Source organism: Lissotriton helveticus, chromosome 12, assembly GCF_964261635.1.
Source record: "Lissotriton helveticus chromosome 12, aLisHel1.1, whole genome shotgun sequence".
NCBI lineage: Eukaryota > Metazoa > Chordata > Amphibia > Caudata > Salamandridae > Lissotriton > Lissotriton helveticus.
The window spans coordinates 592,057,144-592,076,094 of record NC_136073.1 but is presented as its reverse complement, the minus strand read 5'-3'; the positions used below and the strand labels follow the sequence as shown (position 1 = coordinate 592,076,094).

Genomic DNA, 18,951 nt, shown 5'->3' with positions numbered 1-18,951 from the left:
TTTTTTCCACATGAACATATTGATTTGTTGAAGTGCCGTTTTCTAACATTAACTAGGTTAATATTCTAGTTGGAAAGGGAATTCGTAATTGTCATTAATCCAGATATCCTGTCCCTTTTTCTTGTTACAGGGTAACTGTCTTGTGGTTTTAGGAAAAGACGTCTTGCCTCAACATCTATGCACGACAAGTGGGCCTGAAGATCAATATGAAGAAATAAGAAGTCATGTTACTCAACATGCCAAACCCTTCACCAATTCTTTCCTTTCCCAAACCTTGCCCTAGCACAATCCTCTCCAGAACCGGATTAGTTTAAAACATGTAAAACTCATGACGAGTAAATAAAACAAGCATTTGGAATGCAATTGGATTGGATTGTATTGTGAATTTATATAGCGCAGACTGTCACCCTACGGGTATCCTGGCGCCTAGACTTAAGAATATTCAGCACGTACAAAAACCTAAGATGGTAGTAGAAGGTCTAGTTTTACGCCCTTGGAAACAGACAGGTTTTCAGATTATTTCTGAAGCATGTCAACGAATTGGCTTGTCTGATGGTCTGGGCAATTCATTCCATAGTCGTGCGGCGGGCACGCCAAAGGCTCTGCCCCCGATCCTGGTTTTCTTGAATCTGGTGGTCCTTATCAGATTTGGATTATTTTTATTTTTTTATTTTACAGTTTTTAAAGCGCATGGCTGCCCGTGAGTGTCCCAGCGCTAGTGATATGTATGACAGAAGAAATTGAGGAAGAAGTGTTATGGGAGCAGCCAGGTCTTGAGTGCCTTACGGAATGGAAGAAGATTGGGCTGGGCCCGAATGTCAGAGGGTAGTGAGTTCCATAACTTGGAGGCGTTATATGCGAATAGTCAGCCTCCAGAGCGGGCTTTTTTGATCCTGGGTACGGATGCCAGATTGTCGTGTGAAGAGCGGAGAATTTGGTTGGTCCTGTAGGGGGTGACAAGGTCTTTTAGAATGGGTGGGGCCTTTCCCTTCAAGATTTTATGGGTCGTGCAAAGAGCCTTAAAGTGCACTCTTTCCTGAATGGGCAGCTGTGCAGGGCCTTGAGGGCTGGCTTGGCTGAGCAGCGGCGGTGTGTTCCTGTAAGAAGCCGAGCAGTAGTGTTTTGCACCGTTTGGAGTTTTGTCAATACCTTTTTAGGAGCCCCTAAATATAAGGCATTGCCGTAGTCCAGACGGGACATCACCAGACCCTGGATCAATAGTTTTTGAGATTGGGCCGGGAGTAAGGGGAGGATTTTTCGAGCCGTCCGTAGGAGGCCATAACAAACACCGGCTGTTTTCCTTGCTTGGGTGGAGAAGTTAAGATCTTCATCCAGCCAGATTCCTAAACTCTTGATCTCATGTTTAGGGTTAGGTGGTGTGCCCATGCAAGGTGGCCACAGGGTTTCTGGGCGGAAGTGTGATTGGTTGCCCAAGACCATGATCTCCGTCTTTCCACTATTGAGCTTGAGATGGGACATGTTCATCCATTCGGTGATGTCGCTGAGACAGGTGTAAAGATTAGTGGGGGAGTTATGTTGACTGAGAGAGACCACCAGCTGGGTGTCATCAGCGTATGTTAAAAGCTTAATTCCAAATGGGGTGACAATTTTCTCAAGGGGGGACATATAAACGTTAAAAAGGGTCGGGCTCAGAGAAGAGCCCTGAGGGACCCCACAGTGTATGGCAGTAGGCCTGGAGATAAAATTACCATCCGCTACCTGAAATGACCTGTTATCCAGAAAGAATTCCAGCCATGACAAGGCCGTCTCAGCTATACCGAGGTCCCTGAGCCTATGAACCAATATCGAGTGGTTGACGGTGTCGAAGGCTGCGCTTAGATCCAGGAGGATCACTGCCACTGATCCTCCTGCGTCAATGATCTTTCTCGCCTCTTCGACAACCGCCAACATCGCGGTCTCCGTACTCTGGCCGGGTCTGAAGCCAGATTGTGAGGGCCTAAGGAGATGATTGATTTCAAGGAAGCGCGAAAGTTGACGGTTGACACATTTTTCAGCGATCTTGCTTATGCCTGGGAGCAGGGATATCGGACGAAAGTTGCTTAACTCGAGGATCTAGGTACGGTTTTTTAATTAGGGCTTTAATAGTTGCTTTTTTCCAGGTACGTGGGACAATACCCTGGGCCAGCGAGGTGTTAATCAGTGTTGCCATGGCCGAAAGGATGGTAGGGGCAACTGATTTTAAGATGTTAAAAGGTGCCGGGTCTAATGTGGATCCACTTTTAATTGTGTGAAGTATAGAGGATAGAATATCTATAGTCATGGGGGTGAACAGAGTTAGACGAGGTTCGCCCGTATGTGGAATGGAGCTGGATTGGTTGGAAAGGGAGGGTATGTCTGGTATTTGTGATGGGAGAGAGTTGAGGATGTTCTTGATCTTTAAGTCAAAAAATTCAGCTAGTTCATTGCACCGGCTGACCGACGGTTCAACGGGGGGGGGGGGGGGGGGGGGGAAGGATCCGGGGTTTTGAGAAGTTTTTTAGCAATTTGAAAGGTCGCCCTAGATGAGTTAGTTGATGATTTGATTTTTCCTCGAAGAAGTTAGATTGAGCAGTTTTGAGAGCCTTTTTATAATTGCGAATCGTGCGTTTATATTCTAGTTTTTTCATAGGGTCAAAGTTTTTTCTCCACTCTCTTTCGTTTTTTTTGCAGATCTTTTTTAAGAGGCGTATTTCCTGGGTGAACAATGGCGAGGTAATTTTGCCCCGAGGTTTGCAGGTGGATTTTTTAGGCGGAGTCTTGTCCAGTGACTCTTCAATCCATTTAGAGAACTGGAGATCGGCTAAATCAGGGTCAGGGACTAGAGATGGAGAGGATTGCTCCAAATTATACTTCCATTTTTCTAGGTCTAGTGTGGCCCAAGGTCGAGTGGGTTTGCTAACCGAAGGTTTGGGGCGCGCGATGGTGGGAAGCCGCCAGTTTAATGAAATTAAAAAATGATCTGACCATGGTAGCGGGGTAGGACATAGAGTCATAAGATCGGGAATGCTAGAAAAGATAGGGTCCAGGAGATGACCCATTGTATGGGTGGGGTGCCTACTTTGCAGTCTGAGCTGGAGGGTTTCCAAGTCTGATATTAACTCGGCGGCTAGTTTGTCTTCACCCTTGTCGAAATGGATATTGAGATCCCCAAGGATCGTAAAGGTGGAGTGCTTGGCGGATAGCATGGCTGAATGTTCCATAAGTGAGTTATAAAATTGTCCTATAGGACCTGGTGGGCGATAGATGAGTAGCCCCGAGAGAGATCTACATGGGGAGATTTGGATCAAGAATAGGACGTTTTCACAGTCTGTGATGGGGCTGCCTTGGAGGCGGCAGGAGAGATGGTCCCTAGAGATGATGGCAATTCCCCCTCCCCTCCCTTTGGATCGGTCTACATGTTGGATAAGAAAGCCAGGTGGAAGGGACTTAATGATGTCGGGGTCTGAGTCAGGTCCCAGCCATGTCTCTGTCAGAAAAAGAATATCCAGCTGGAGATTTTCTAAGGTGTGATAGATTTCTACAGAGTGTTTGGGGAGGGATCTACAATTAACTAGTGCCATGCGCAATAGGGTGTGAGTTATTTGTAAAGATTCATTCACGTTGAGTTTGTAAGGGCAGTGAAGGCAGTGGTTGGAGGGGTTGTCCCCAGGCACAGAGTGTAGGCATGGGGATTTAACCTCACATTTCATTTGTATCAGTGCTTCTCGCGAATATCTAAGTGTAGGCAGATAGAGATCGTCTATGGTGTCTGGCCCTGAGCTCTGCCTAGCGCGGACGAGCGCAGACGGGCTTACCTCTGGCGCACCTCCGGCGCGCCATCCTCGCGCCCGCTGCGCGGCCGAGGTGGGAGGTGCATTTTGTAGTGAAGGACCTAATCGCCCTGAACACTAGCCCGCTGAACCAGCGGTACGCCCAATATGGCGCCTAAGGGATTTTGTTCCTGCCTAGTTCCGCGTTCCAGAGGCCCTCACTCGGCCACTGCAAGCGGCGCGAACTCTCTAGGCGAACGAACGAGTAGGTACGGGCAAAGCGCACTTTTTAAAATCAAGCGCGCAGAAACAGCAGTTTTTAAAAGTGACACACAAATTTAGTTTTACGGTCTACTGGTGGTGTAAACTAGGTGAGGTGAGACAAAAGAAAGCTTGACACACACTAGAATTACGATCGACTAAATGGTGCACAAAAGAATAAAATTACATAAAAGGTGCGAGATGCAATTCCTGACTCCCGGCTTCCGCCTCAAGAGTCTATCACTATCACGGTTTTGAGGAGGTTTCTGTGTCTATATGTAGTGAAGGGCCTATTCGCCCTGAACACTAGCCCGCTGAACCAGCGGTACGCCCAATATGGCGCCTAAGGGATTTTGTTCCTGTCTAGTTCCGCGTTCCAGAGGCCCTCACTCGGCCACTGCAAGCAGCGCGAACTCTCTAGGCGAACGAACGAGTAGGTACGGGCAAAGCGCACTTTTTAAAATCAAGCACGCAGAAACAGCAGTTTTTAAAAGTGACACACAAATTTAGTTTTACGGTCTACTGGTGGTGTAAACTAGGTGAGGTGAGACAAAAGAAAGCTTGACACACACTAGAATTACGATCGACTAAATGGTGCACAAAAGAATAAAATTACATAAAAGGTGCGAGATGCAATTCCTGACTCCCGGCTTCCGCCTCAAGAGTCTATCACTATCAGGATTAGAGGAGCAGAGCTGCCTTTTAGGATTATACCAGGTAAACCTCTCCTGCAATGGAATTGGCCCAAATCATGTGCCGTTCTGTACACGATACAGAGAGATTTAAAACAGATTATCTCTTTGATAGGCAGTCAGTGTAGGTCTCGCAGGGCTAAGGTTGTAGAAGACCTGCGTTGCCTATTGAACGCCAGCTTTGCTGCCATGGAGTGGACTCTCTGCAGCCCCTGCAGGATGTACTGTTGTGCTCCCAAATACAGGGCGTTGCAGTAGTCCAGTCTGCTAAGGATTACGCTCCTTACTACAAGAGAGTGGGTATCCTTGGGAAGCAGCGGGAGGATCTGTCGTAACATCCACAGCAAAGAGAAGCAGACATTAGCAGTTTTGTTTGCCTGAGACTTCATTTGGAGATTGCCATTCACTAGAACCCCCAAGTTACGCACTGTTTTGGCAGGGGCCAGGGGGTCATCCTCTGGGGTAAGCTTAAACTCCAGCGTCGGATGTTGATGCAGGCTGGTGGGTGAGCAAAATATCACCTCTGTTTTCCCCCCCTTAAATTGCAGGGAATTTTGCCTGAGCCAGCCTACTGTCTGATGCATACACTCCTAGAACGTATCCATAGACACCGCCTGTTTCCCTTGCAGGGAGAGCACCAATTGGGTTTCGCCCGCATAGTTAACCAGGTGGATTCCGTAGGACTTAATTAGAGTAGAGGAAGCAAGTAGATATTAAAAAGAATGGGGCTTATCCAGGCCCCTGCGGTACCCCGTGATGTACTGGGGACTTACTGGATGCAAACGGCGACATAGTCACAGCCTGTTGCCTCCCTGATAAAATAGGATTGTAGCCACTCCAAGGCTCGTCCTTTTACCCCCATATTTTTTAGTCTTTCCACCAGTACTGTGTGGCTCACCGTATCAAATGCGGCCGACATGTCTAGTAACACTAGAACAGCAGAATCTCCATTGTCTGCACACATCCGTAGATTGTCCATTACGGTAGCCAGGGCAGTCTCAGTACTATGGCCCAGGCGGAAGCCAAATCGATCCCTATCTTGCAGATGATTATTCTCTAGGTAGCATGACAGAGTCTTGCTAACTATTTTCTCTGGGATTTTAATCGGGTATGGCAAGAGAGATATGGGTCTAAAATTAGCCGGGACCGTGGGGTCTAGGGAGGGTTTCTTAAGCAGAGGAGTAACTACTGCCTGCTTCCATGACTCTGGAACCACTCCTTCTTCCAGGGACTGGCAGCAAATTTGTCGCAGCCAAGGAAGGGTTTCTTGCCTAAATACTTTCCAGATTCTATGTGGAAGAGGATGCAGAGGGGAGCCGGAGGTGATGCTTTGGGCTAAGTTGTTAAAAAGGTCCTCTGTGGGAGCTTGAAAGTATTCCAGACAAGTATCTACCCTGGGCCCTTCCCCTGGCTTCCCAGTCAAGTCATCCTGATTGCTGATAATATTGCATTTGCAAGCGTTTAAGCTATTGGCATTGTAAATGACAATGCCATTTATTTTTGTTTTAAAAACCAACACTTAAATAAAAGTCATTGTAATAGCTCAAACTCTGGCAAAAGCGAGACCTATTGCATTTCTAATGCTTGTTATACAAAAATAACCGATGTGGCGATTTGTATTGAAAATTGTTGCTGATCATGGGCCTGTCATTAAGTCAATTCTTTTAAGGTTTTCCTTCAGTTGTAAGCTTTAAATCCAGAATAATCAAGTTTCAATTTACCTGGGAGTCGATTTCTGTACTTGCTGTTTTGCAGTCAGGCCTGATGTCATCTGCATCACCTTAAGCCACTTCCTGCATTAGCGTTCAGAACATTCACTAATATGCCTAAGTCCATAGATTTGAAAACTTGCTTGAATCAGGTACGGCTAAAAGCGGTAACCTTTGCCTATGAGACTCGCACGTATCCTAGAAACCCATGTTAAATCAAGCTCTCCTGCCTTTACCTCTCGGAATATTCTATGATCTAGTCTACTGCTTGCTATTTGCTTAGGCAGAATTTTCAGCAATTTGTCCTTGGTATTTCAATCTGCTACATCTACATACATCTGTTGTTGCTTACTTGATAACTTGATCCTCTTGTTTGCAGCTGAGCTTTCCTTTGTCTCATATTTATGTTTTACCTTTTTACTGCTTCTGAATACCTGTATCAATCACCTTATTGAGGCATTATATCTGGTGTCATTGTAGTTTCCAGTATATGTTTATAGATGTATTTCAAGAATAATTCCTGCCCTTAGGGAGTGTAAGAAAAGAAGAGCGTCCAAAGCAAAAAATATAGAAATTTGAAGGTAGATGAGAAGCTTTTAAGTGTGGAGTAAATGCGAGCTGGGAACTGGAGAGAAGATAAGAAGGCAGAGAAGAAAGACAAAGACAAGGTAAGGAGAAGAGAGGAGGGAGGTTAGGTGAAGTGAGGTGAGGTGAGGTGAGATGAGATGAGGAGAAGAGCAGAAGGCTGGGGCCATAACAGGAAGAGAGGAGGTTAGAGGTAGGGAGAGAACAGAGATGAGAAGGGAGAGAGGCAAGTAGAATGGAAGACAGGAAAGCAGAGGAGGAAGGTAAGGCGAAGGGAAAAGATCAAGGAAGATGAGGAAAGTGAAGAGAAGAAAGCAGGGGATGTCATGTGAACAGAGGAGGTCAGGGGTAGGGAGAGTAGAGATGAAAAGGGGAATGAGGTGAGTAGGAGGGAAAGAGTGGCAAGCACAGAAGAGAGGTAATAATGACTGGAGAGGAAACTGACATATAAACAGAGGGATGGGAGGGGAGGAGGAGAAGCGAGAAAATAGGATCAAAAAAGATATAAGAGAGGAAAGGAGGAAGGATGAGAGCAGAAGGAGAGAAGATGATATAAGAAAAAAGAGAGGAGGAAAAATAGACTAGAGGAGAAAAGAGAAGGTGGTGAGCAGGGAGTTCGGAGTAAAGGAAAGGAGAGAAGAGGCAGCAATGGGAGACGAGTACGGGAATGCACAAATCTCCGTGGGGTTAAAATACAACCTCCGAGTTGCAATATGATTCTTTAGAAAAAAAAAATGTGTTGAACTCAATGAGCCTGCTTGTTTTCTGTTAGTCATCTTGGGTTTATTATTGACAAAAACATATCTCACAGTTCTGTTAGAAGTTAAATTAAAACTTTTCTTAATGCATGTAATAGAAAATGTTAACATAAAGAGTTTATAATCAAAGACATATTTACTTTCAAAACCTTTTTACCCACACACTTAACTTACAGATTATTTTCCTTAAAAGAATAAAATAAAGAAAATCTATGCTGCAAAAGATAGGTGGACTGCCCCTGGATGTAATTTAACCTCAAATGCTGCAACACAGTTGCTCTTGTAAAACCTTACCATAAATTGAGAGAAAACATAAGGCTGAACAGGTGGTTTATGGATAACAAGTTATGTTTCACTATGTACAATGTGTGTCATTAAGCTTTCTAATGAAAGTTGGAATAATGTATTCCCAAACTTGCAAAATTCCCCCCAAAAAAGTACAGTTTTCTTGGTGGACATTAACTGACCTGGCCAGATCCGATGTCCACAACATGCTCACAGCTGGTGACATGGCTCAGCTGCTTGACCAGCTGAAAGAAAAAAAGAACCACTATTAACATGTTGTTTTATCTCTCCAAGTAAGAGGCATGTAGCAATGGCAGGACATGTACTTGTTGTGGTGGCATGGGGTTGTGGCTAACTACAGAGTTGAGGACACAGGAACGAAGCTCCATCCCCATGATGTGCATAAAGTTTGCCAGTGGGTCTGAGACTCCCATTTTCCCTGTAACAGTGCCTCCACCCTAGCGTTCCCACCCCTAGCCTGCTGTTATCTCACATATCGACATAAGCATCCTCTCTAGTGACAAAACACAGTTATACATTTGCATTATAAATAACATAACAGACCAACACCTTTTTCTTGTGGGAAAACTGTTGCAAGTTTATTCGCATTCTGTTATGCACATATATACACAGTTTGGGTTAGCTTACGGGTGATCATCCGAGTGCAGTTCTGTTAGGGACTAATCGCTGATACCCCTCCTAAAACAATCTATCTCCAGCCATCGGGCATTACACTGTCATCTCGTTATTTATACGGTGCGGTATATTACGTATTAGGGCTGCGGCCCAATGCTTTTTTATGTGTTTGCTGCACCCGCGCCGACACAGAGCGAGGGCCAACCCCCAGCTGTCAGAATACCAACTGTCCCTTCCGGGATGAAGGGGTGGCGTTCTTCACATGGGCCCCCATGGCCTGTGGATCTCATTATTTCTAGCTGCCCCATTACCCTCTGATAGGGTATTAATCGCTTTTTTGCATAAAGATTACCCGTAAGTCCCTCCAAGGCTTAGGGTGGCCTACTGCGACCCTGAGTCCCCCACCTGTGTAGCTCTACTGTTCAATCGCCACATCCACACGCTTTCAGGGCCTACCAAATGTTCCCTACAAACACCTGATAGGTGCACTCCATTGAACGCAAAGTACCCAGGTGTCCTAGTGCATAGCAGGCCGTATTTCACAAAGCCAAATCCTGAGTTTCGCATGAACTTCTGCCTTGCGACGTTCAGCCTTCTCCTTGAGGCTTCTACTGCTGAGTGTGAGTGAGCCCCACGCAAATGACCCCTCGGTATTATCTCTGACCAGATTATGTCGCGGGGGCCAATTCTGCTGCCAATCTAGTGATTGTCACCCTCATGTCGTGCAGCAGCTGGCCCCTGCCAAGTGCAGTAAGATCATTACCCGCTAGGTTTATTACCAGTATGCCTTTCCCTTGTGTGCCTGCCTCTAAGATATGCCTTATTTTGGGTTCATATAAGCAAAAACAACGGTTCCTGTGGATTGATAAGATACCTTTGTAATAAAGGAGGCAAAATTGCAATATTTTAGAGGGTACCTCAATGACAGTGTAGTGTAGTTCCTATATTCCCAATAGGCTCTGCGCATTGGAATAATATAAACAGCAGTGTAGACGTAGGACTGAGGTCGACTAGGTCTCTACTGACTATATTAGACTTAATTAGTTTTGCCAGCTAGCTCAGAGGTCACTAGAAACTTTCTCGAATAAACAAGGAGGAGTTTAACTTCCCTGGATAGACAAGAAGGGATTAGCTTCTGACAACCATATAACATGACAACTTTGCTCCCTCAGAATAAGAGTGTATCTCTAGAGTCGTGTGAAAACAATAGACAGCTATTTCACTCAGTCAATCGTGCATACTTAGTTTCACCAGAGTGCAGAGAAATAGAGAGACGGGCGTTTTCAATAAAAGGTGTTATTTATTGAGCAGTCTTTTTTCTCATGCAAGAGAAATGAATTGCCACAATTGCAATACTTAACATGAAGTAAAGTGCGTACAGTAAAAGGAGTATTATGAAATAATACTGTAAAAGCATTGATATGGTTTCTTAGCCATATGATACTTTAAAATAGATAAAATATATACATACATAAATACATTGACAAACGTACTCAACTGGTGCTTCTAATCTACGCCTACCCCGGTGTACCTGACCTAAGCCTAATACGTGGGAAGGAGTAAGTAAGTAGCAGTTTAAGTTAAGTTGGTTTTGCCAAGAATCTGAGTCAAGAATTCTCTTTAAGGGTTTAGTCAGCTCCGTACCTGGGTAATAGAAAGCAGGAGGTCTGGTATCTCTCTCTCAGGACTCGATATCCCAGCAACCCGCAAGGGCAGGTGAAAACACCGGAGCTGGATTTTCTCGGCTGGAGAAAAAGACAGCGTCTCTCTCAGTGCGTCAAAGGGGAGGGGCGGCGTCCGTGGGCTCTCGCATCAGCTGGGCTATCGGGCAAGTAGATAGCCGCTCTGCTCCAAACCACTGTGTCTTTGCTTAAGGCAACGTTGGTATATTTATACCTGAAAGGTGCCGGGTTTGACGTAAGGTTGGACATAAGACGTCAATAAAGATGTCACTAAGAACTGGCGTGAAGGGTAGGCGCTGCAGGTTTCGGCACAGGCATTTAGAACCCAAATACATTGGCTTCATGCCCGATGCCAAGTCCGCCGGGTACTGCTGACACCACTTTATCCTAACCCTTAGGTAGGAACAGTATCAGACAGGTAGTACAACCAATGTGTCTTGTTTAAACTGATACTTATGATTAGATCACGTTTAAAGTAAAGTAGATTGTAGGTTTTATATAGGTCCTGAAGAATCGCAGTTGATAAACTAGATGCGAGAAACATGTCGACCACACTTTTTGCACTTTTAGCCTTGGTTCACTCTGGGAAACTATAGTTCCCACGAGTACCGGCTATCCTTGATTTTACTTGTGGCAGGGGACCACCAGAATAAAATTGTTTCCGGTACCTTGAGCCACATTTTACCCTCACCCACACGTTCTACTCATTTCTGGCCCCTCACCCGCACTTCACCATAAGGCAGTTGGATAAAAGATCTCCGATAAAGAGCCCCTCTTTGAGGTGAGCCCGTTGGGCATTGCACCGCCTGTCCAACGAGGAGCATTGCCGATGATGAAGCATGACACTCGCAAGGGTGTGTGAGGCCATTATATCCAACAAATTGGATACCCAGGGGTGGTTGTCCACTTGAGCACCAGCCCCTCCCTTGTGACCGCCACTTCCCTCCCCTTTTCTCCCCCCTTTTTCTTCCCTTAATTCTTTTAGGAACAGCCCAGTCACTTTTTTGTTGTCTCCACCTTTGGGCTAAGACTGTGGCTGGACCTTCCATTCCTTTTCCTGTGAATGGTAATACCAGCCCTACTGGATCGCAACTGATCCCATCCTTTCCCCTACTTGTTGCTACACTAAGAACTGGCTCACAGGAGTTCTAGGACAAATCAAAACAGAAGCGTGGGGATTTCCTAGGTTGCTGGAGGTTTGCTTTGTTTAAAGAACGCGTTGTACTCTCTAGGAGTCTGGGGAAGTAGCCTTGCTTAATTTGGACTGCATGGGCTACGACTAAATATGGATATGATTCTTATTCCTTTATAAGGATATTATTTATTATAGCCATACAAGGGCATAAATTAGGAATATTGAATTAGGGTCCTAGATAGAAATACAACAACAGAGGGCGAAAGAAACACTAACACAGGAGAATCCATGTAACAATTTTTATACCAATAGCAATATAAACATAATTTGAAAATCAACAAAGCATTAGTGCATTGTGTCCCAAGTCTCTAAAATATTGCAGTTTTGCCTCCTTTATTACAAAGGTATCTTATCAATCCACAGGTCCCGTTGTTTTTCCTTATATAACTATTACCCTGGTTACATAGTGAGTAGGGTTCCCCTGTTTTCCTCCCTTATTTTGTGTTCAAGCATAGCCCACTTCATGCCCGGGGTGCCGATCTCTCTCACTTGCATCCTAGCAGGTCTGCTCCACCCATTCGTGCTTGCCCATCTTGCTGCCCTAACCGTGAAGGAGTGGCCGATCACCCAGACTCGCGTACCTGCATGCAATGAAAACGAATGCTTAGCACACCACACTGGGTATAATGACCATATAGCCCTTCCTTCTTTGTGCTGCGCTCATGTTCACTGCGGTTTTATCCCTTAACTCCTCCCATCAAGCTTGACTTGTGGCTCTTTGGTACGTCATTTAACACACTTTCTGTTTAAAAGGTTTATTTGCCACCGTACAAACTAAAACCATCTACCTCTACATTGTACTCCCATGACAAATGTACTTTACAACTTTGTTGCATTGTCACATCGTCACTTTGCAGCCACCTTTGATGTTATGCAGTTCTGGCTGCTTGCCTGTGGGGGAAATGCAATGTGCCCTAGTTTCCATACTTCCCTGGTGACTGGCGTATGCCCCGTGTATCTCCATTCCTGCCACTGGTCGAATATAAAGCTTGTATTTTTCTGATGCCCAACTACCAATGTGTTTTATTCTGTCACAGGGTAGGCCTTCCCTGAATGCTGTTGTCACTGCCCCTATCCTAAATGAATGTGTGGAGTAGGCTCCCTCTGGGTAAACTGCCTTTCTCAGGGCGTGAGCCAGGATTCTGCTGAACTGGAATTTAGTGAGTGGTGTGCCGTCTGCATTTATAAGGAAGTAACCAGTTGTGCATGGGTGTGCTTGCATGTAGCGCTGAACCATTGCGACTGGGCAGTGCCTGCTCCCTTCTAGGTGCTGCAGGGTGATGATTGCGCCTTTTCCTGCCTGATCCATTTTGGAGCCATGATTTGCAGCTGTGTCTCCCTAACCTCCACATCCTGTGCTGCCAGTGCTTTCATCGTTGTGTCCCCTTTTGAGTGTGCCACTAGCTCGCTGCATCTTAGGGCACCAATAAATGCTAGCGCAAAAGCTGCCCTGAACAGTGTTTCTTTGTACTTTATGTTACACATGCCCTCCCAGCTCGTCTAGTATCTTAGTTAGCATTCCAAACTCTACTGGAAGCCTGCTGTCTGCTGCTCGGGGCTCTTCCTGTGCCCACCCTTTTAAAGCTGCCCTCAGTGGGAAATTGTTAGTGGGATCCGCATGGCCTGCTAGTCTGGTGAGATAAAAGATTGCTGCCACATGCCCAGATACCCAGGCATGAGTTTTCTTGTTGTCCTTTGCCCATAGCACTAATTGCTGCACCCTGACCTCCATTTCTGCAGGGTTTCTACCATCATGTCTAGTTGTTACCGACATGAAGGTTGTAAAGCCTTTTTTGTACCTTTCCCTGGTGCTGTGCGCTAGTGCCTGCTCACCTAGAGCCATTAGTCTTGGGTCCACTGCACCAGTCTCCACCAGTCCTCTTGGAAAGGTGTCATCACTTGATCTGCCTCGGGCATGCCCGTCTGAACCTCTCCCACTAGAAACGTGGAAGTGCATCAGCTGCAGTGTTCTTTATGCCTTGCACATGACGTGTGGAAGTCAACGTTGCCGTAAAGGCAAGCCTTGACCAGTTCTCTGATCAGGCCTAGAAGAATGGGCATTTTGCTGTCTGGGCGTTAATCGCATACACTACTGACATGTTGCCCGACCACAATACTACCTCGTTATCTTGTAGCTTCCCGGGACATATCTTAAGTGCCAATGTTATGGGGAAGAGCTCTAGGACTGCAACATTCTTTGTGATTCCCTTCTTGTGCCAGGCGTTGGGCCACTTCGCTGCGCACCAGTGGGATCCTAATATGGCTCCAAACCTTCGCGTCCTGATGCATTCCTGAAGAGCCTAAGCTGTTGATTGGTTGCCCGTGGGTCTGGCCTTATCAGGGCCCCATTGAAGTTTCTAAGGGATGCAGCCCACATAATCAGGTACTTCTTGATCCTCTGGTTCAGCCGAACCAAGTGATGCTCCCTGACTGCCTTTGCCAAAGCACTGCTAAAACTACGAGCAAAATGTCTACCTGCTGGGATTACTCTGGCAGCAAAGTTGAGCCTGCCTAACAAGCTCTGGATGTGTCCTAGTGTAACCTTCTCCCTAGTCAGCATAGTTTTGATTACTGTGCAAAGGGTCAATATCTTGTCATTTGGCAGGCGACACATCCCCTTCGCTGTGTCTAGCTGTATGCCCAAGAATGTGAGGGCATAGGTGGCACCTTATGTTTTTTCGGGTGCCAGTGGCACCCCTAACTCGTTGCAGAATTCTGAAAAGACAGTCAATGTCTCCTGGCATTCGGGAGTGCCTGCTTTCTGACCAATAGGAAGTCATCCAGGAAGTGCATGGCTCTTTGTTTTGAGTGCCCATTCCAGGAAGGAGCTGAATGGTTCAAAGTACGAACAGGACACCCAACAGCTCATGGGCATGCATTATTCAAAATAGAATTTTTCTCGTCACCTCATGCCGAGCAGGTGGAAACTGTTGGGGTGGACTGGTAGTAACCTGAATGCGGATTCTATGTCCCCCTTTGCCAGCAATGCAAATGGTCCTGCTTGGTACAGCAGTGCTACTGCATCGTCAAAGGAGGTGTATGTCACTGAGCATGTACCTTCTGCCATGCAGTCATTCACGGATGAACCCTTAGGGTACGACAGATGGTGGATTAAGCAGGATTTACCCTGTTCATTCTTGGGGGTGACACCTAGTGGCGAAACAATCAAGTTCACGAGTGGGGTGTTATCGAAAGGGCCTGCTACACTCCCTAAATGGCATTCTTTTGCCAATTTACTGTATACTACCAATGGCAGTTCCCTAGCTGATCCCAGATTTTTTGCCATTTGCACTACTCGTGGGCCTGTGTACGGGATTGTGAACCCATCTTTGAAACCATTGAATAGTAAATCTTTTGTGTCATGCCAGGGTTATTCCGCCAGTAGTGCCACTAAGATGTCAAACTGGATTGATGGGAGAGGGGCTAGTGTGTGATTGACCTTAAATCTGCTTGGTGCTGGGTCCTGCACCCCTAGGATTGTCCTGCCCTGGGCCCCATCTCCCGCACACTGATGTTGGGTGGGTGCCTGCGCACTTGGCACATGTGTGACTAAACTTGCATACTGTCCCCCATGTGCATGCCCAGCTGCTGTGCAATCGGTATACTGAGTCGCCCTGTCTCCGCGTGTGCTAGCCCCTGAGGCCAAACCCCCTCCTGCTCCCTTGAAAGGGCTGCCTCCATGCTGAAAAATCCTTCCTACAGTATGCGCTGCCCCTGTTGACTCCCTGCCTTGGTGTATAAGATGTATGTCCCCAGTCACTGCTGGTGGTAGCATTTCTGGCCTCCATGTGTTGCATCCATAATTCAACGTCCTTGCTGTCCCATGTCATTGTGTGAGTATGTTCCATTTTCTGCCTGAAATCTCTATTGTATGTTAGCCACTCTGTCCCGCCATTCAGCTTGCCCTCATCTTGGATGATCCTGTTGTAGCTGCATAACGCTGAGCCCTGCTCAGGAAACGTTTCCATTATTATGGTTGACAGGAATGAAAATGCTTCGAGCCTGTTGTCTAGCATCTGCTCGGGCCTGGTTCTGCACCTGGGTTTCCTGTCCTCCTCCTTGCCTGTTAACATGGTTGTGTCAGTGCCCTCTTTGCTGTGCATCAGTAATGAGAAAATATCTATGAATTCCCGTTTCCAAATCCTCTCCTTTGCGGCTAGTGGTATTCTCCATGCTAGCGATATCCTGCAGGATAGGATCGGTGCTGGCAGTGCAAAGACTACCTGTGCGGTCTTTGCCTCATTTGCATTTCCTGTGCTTGTTATGTTTCCTTTTCCCCTTTCTCACCAATGAATACTGCATTTTATGATGTGCATTCTAATTCCATCTAGAACCTTGTGGTTGCTGCTAAGCACTCAGGTCAGTTGCACTGTTCCTGTTTGCTGACCAGTTGTATTTTGTTGCTGTGCTGCCTTTATGAGAATAAATCCTTTAAAACTATCTGGACCATTTTGATTTGCAACAAATGGTGACGAGCTGAGGAGAGGAACATCCCTACCAACTAGGCAGCACAGGAGTGGAGTGTTCCTGAACCCATTGAAGAGTCTTTCTGGACCCCTACATGACATCTGCTTTGGCTATTTAGAAGCTTTTTCAGCGAGATTACACCCGTCGGAAACCCGCTTCCAGAAGACCATTTCTACACCGTTTTGGGGATTTTCAACAATTTTGCTTGTATTTGTGAAAAGGAGTGAGGAGTGCTCGATCAAGCAGCGCGCGCAAATTTCAAATCCAAATACCTGCACCTTCCAGAGGAGCGAGACGAGTGACGCCGGAGAAGTCTGATGCAGGATTTCAGACTTTCCTCCCCGCGTTCTTTAGTTACGGTGAGGAAGAGGCACGTCACGCATGCCGCGGGATGATGTAATGCGCTGCGTGGCGGCCATTTGTAAGTGCCACTGTTTCTATGGTGACATTTTTACGGAGAAACCTCTCAGTACCGCGCCACTTGTCAATCCAGGACTACAGTTCAAATCATTCAAGTAAGTTTAAGTTTATTTTTATGCGTTTATTATCAGCTCGCATACCGCAACTTACTAGCGAGAAGCGGAAACTCTCACATGCTTAACAAGCATTTGCAATGCAATAGGTCTCGCATTTATGCAAGTTTAAGCTATTGCATTGTAAACGGCAATGCCTTTTATTTATGTTTTAAAAACGAAAGCAAAAATAAAAGGAATTTTCATTTGCAATGTCACTAGCTCAAGCTCTCTGCTCTTACCACATATTTTAACCTCTTAGTTTCTTCTGTTAACCTCCGTCAGTCAAGGTTAGGTTGTAGCCCCTAGTTTGTACCTTTAGTTTCTTGTACTTTCATCTTTCATCTCAGTTTCTCTCTTTCTGTTTATTTTGCCACTACTTTTACAGCAACTCCTTTTCTTATTACTACCTTTTCCAGTTTCCTTTATGACTTTCTTCTCTAGTGTTTCCCTTCTCCCTCGTCCTTACCATCTTGGTTCTCCCTTTCCTCATTCACATATGTTAATCACTCCCTTAACTCTCCATGTATCTTCACAACCATCCAATAGACCTGCCTCTGTCATCTCAAAGACCCTCATGTATTTTCTGTCACTTATGCCTGCCTTATATCTCATTATCCCCCACATTACTTGGCCTTGAGACCACTCTCAGCATCAACTGGGCTTTTACCTGGTCTGTCTAGTCAAGCCAATAAATAGTTCAATTCAGCTATGTTTTATGATTTTCACAATGTATACACAAAATTTACATAAAATGAATTCCACTGGTCATGAACTGAATGTTTGTGGACTTTCTGAAAAGTGAGTTATTTTATATGTTTTGCTTCAATGTGGTTGAACGAGGCTAGCTGTGGTTGCGTGTACGGATTCTTACTGGTTTAACAGTGCCAGCAAATATGTTTCTTAGCTTTTTTTTCTGAATTTCATATAGCGCAAACTTGGCCCGAAGATATCAGGTATTAGAGCGGTTTACATGAGCACCAGTTGAGCTACACAAGGGGACATTCATTTTTGTTAGGCACGGTGAGATTAAGCGATTTGCCCAAAATCACAGGATGCTGAGCATTATGCAGAGACTCGAACCTGGTTCCCCAGATTTGAAGTCGACCGCCCTAGTAATTAGACCACATCCTCTCCCCTTTAGCTTTTATACTACTGTGATCACAATTTGCTTTCATTGAATTGATGTGGAGGTGTACAAGCCTGACGTTTTTTGCACTAGGGCTGCAAAAATTAGGAACTACCTGAATCACAAACATCCGATCTGCTGAAAATGAACACAAGTGTAATTTTTTGCGATTTACAAAAGAATTAATTAGTCGGTTATTGCGCATAAAGGAAGAGGAATATTGTTCTGGTTGAACCTGACCAGAACTAAAAAGAACCACGACAACAAGCTTTACTTCCTGGAGTTAGTAAAGTAGCCCTTAAATTTAGGGGTGCAGGGTGAAGCCTTATCCAAAATAAACATAACCTAGGCCATCTGGATTCTTAGAGTCTAATCTGTCCATGCAGATCGCACACCTGTGAACTGGAACAGTGCTTAATGTGTGGGGGGTAATTGCAGTTAGTGGGCACTGACACTCATTTTTGGGAACCAGGCTTACATGCATGGCTGGCACAGGTAAGAGCAGTGGGGTGTGGTGGGGGAGTCGCCAGACGACGGGATAGGAAAAAAATTAAATAAAAAAATTAACCACTTACCTTACCTTGCGCTTGCCGCTTTTGCGATGCGGCAAGCCCAAGGTAAGTGGTTTTATTTATTGTGTTATTTAATTGTACCTATACTGTCTGTTGACTTCCCCACCCCGCCCCACTACTCTTACCTGTACCGGCCATGCCTGCAGGCTTATCTTTTAACATACGATTTTGACGCACAGCAAGGGAACAGAAGGCAAAAACGAGAGAAAGATGGAAGACAAAAAAGGTATAAATCCAATAACAATACAACAATTCAGCAATGAAAAAGAACCTGCAAGATGAGATAAAGAGACACAAAATAAAGGGGGTGGAAAAAACAAGCATGAAGCAGAATACAACCTTGGTCAACAATCCCAGCATTTGACCGCGGACTCCTAAAGGCAACTTTGGGGCACACGTTTATTATTATTATTGCCAGAGGCAAGCCCGTCTGCGCCCGTCCGCGACCCGGCCGTGCCTAGGGCCGGTCGTGCTGTCCAATACGCACAAAACTGTAACATCCAAGGCGCCTTATCTCCCCAACAGCGGCTCTTCTACTCTCGGGAGGAGTTGCTGGCTGTAGAGAATCGGAAGTTCGCGCCGATGAACACGACTATAGGTGAAGGTAGGCACCTAAACTGCGGCCTAATTAATTGTAGGTCACTCATTAAACATCACTTTGAGATTTCTTGTGCGGTTGAAGACTCGGATCTCGATATGTTGTTTTTAACGGAGACCTG

At 45.7% G+C, this 18,951-nt stretch overlaps 1 protein-coding gene across 4 annotated transcripts in view; it reads right to left on the bottom strand.

Annotated features, from left to right (window-relative positions):
* METTL25B (methyltransferase like 25B) overlaps positions 1–18,951 on the bottom strand; it is a 471,174-nt gene that overhangs the window by 215,797 nt on the left and 236,426 nt on the right. For all 4 annotated transcript variants that reach the window (XM_078669825.1, XM_078669822.1, XM_078669824.1 and 1 more), the window contains exon 5: positions 8,222–8,284. In XM_078669825.1, coding sequence (XP_078525951.1) covers positions 8,222–8,284 — 63 coding nt within the window. The remainder of the gene's footprint in view (positions 1–8,221; positions 8,285–18,951) is intronic.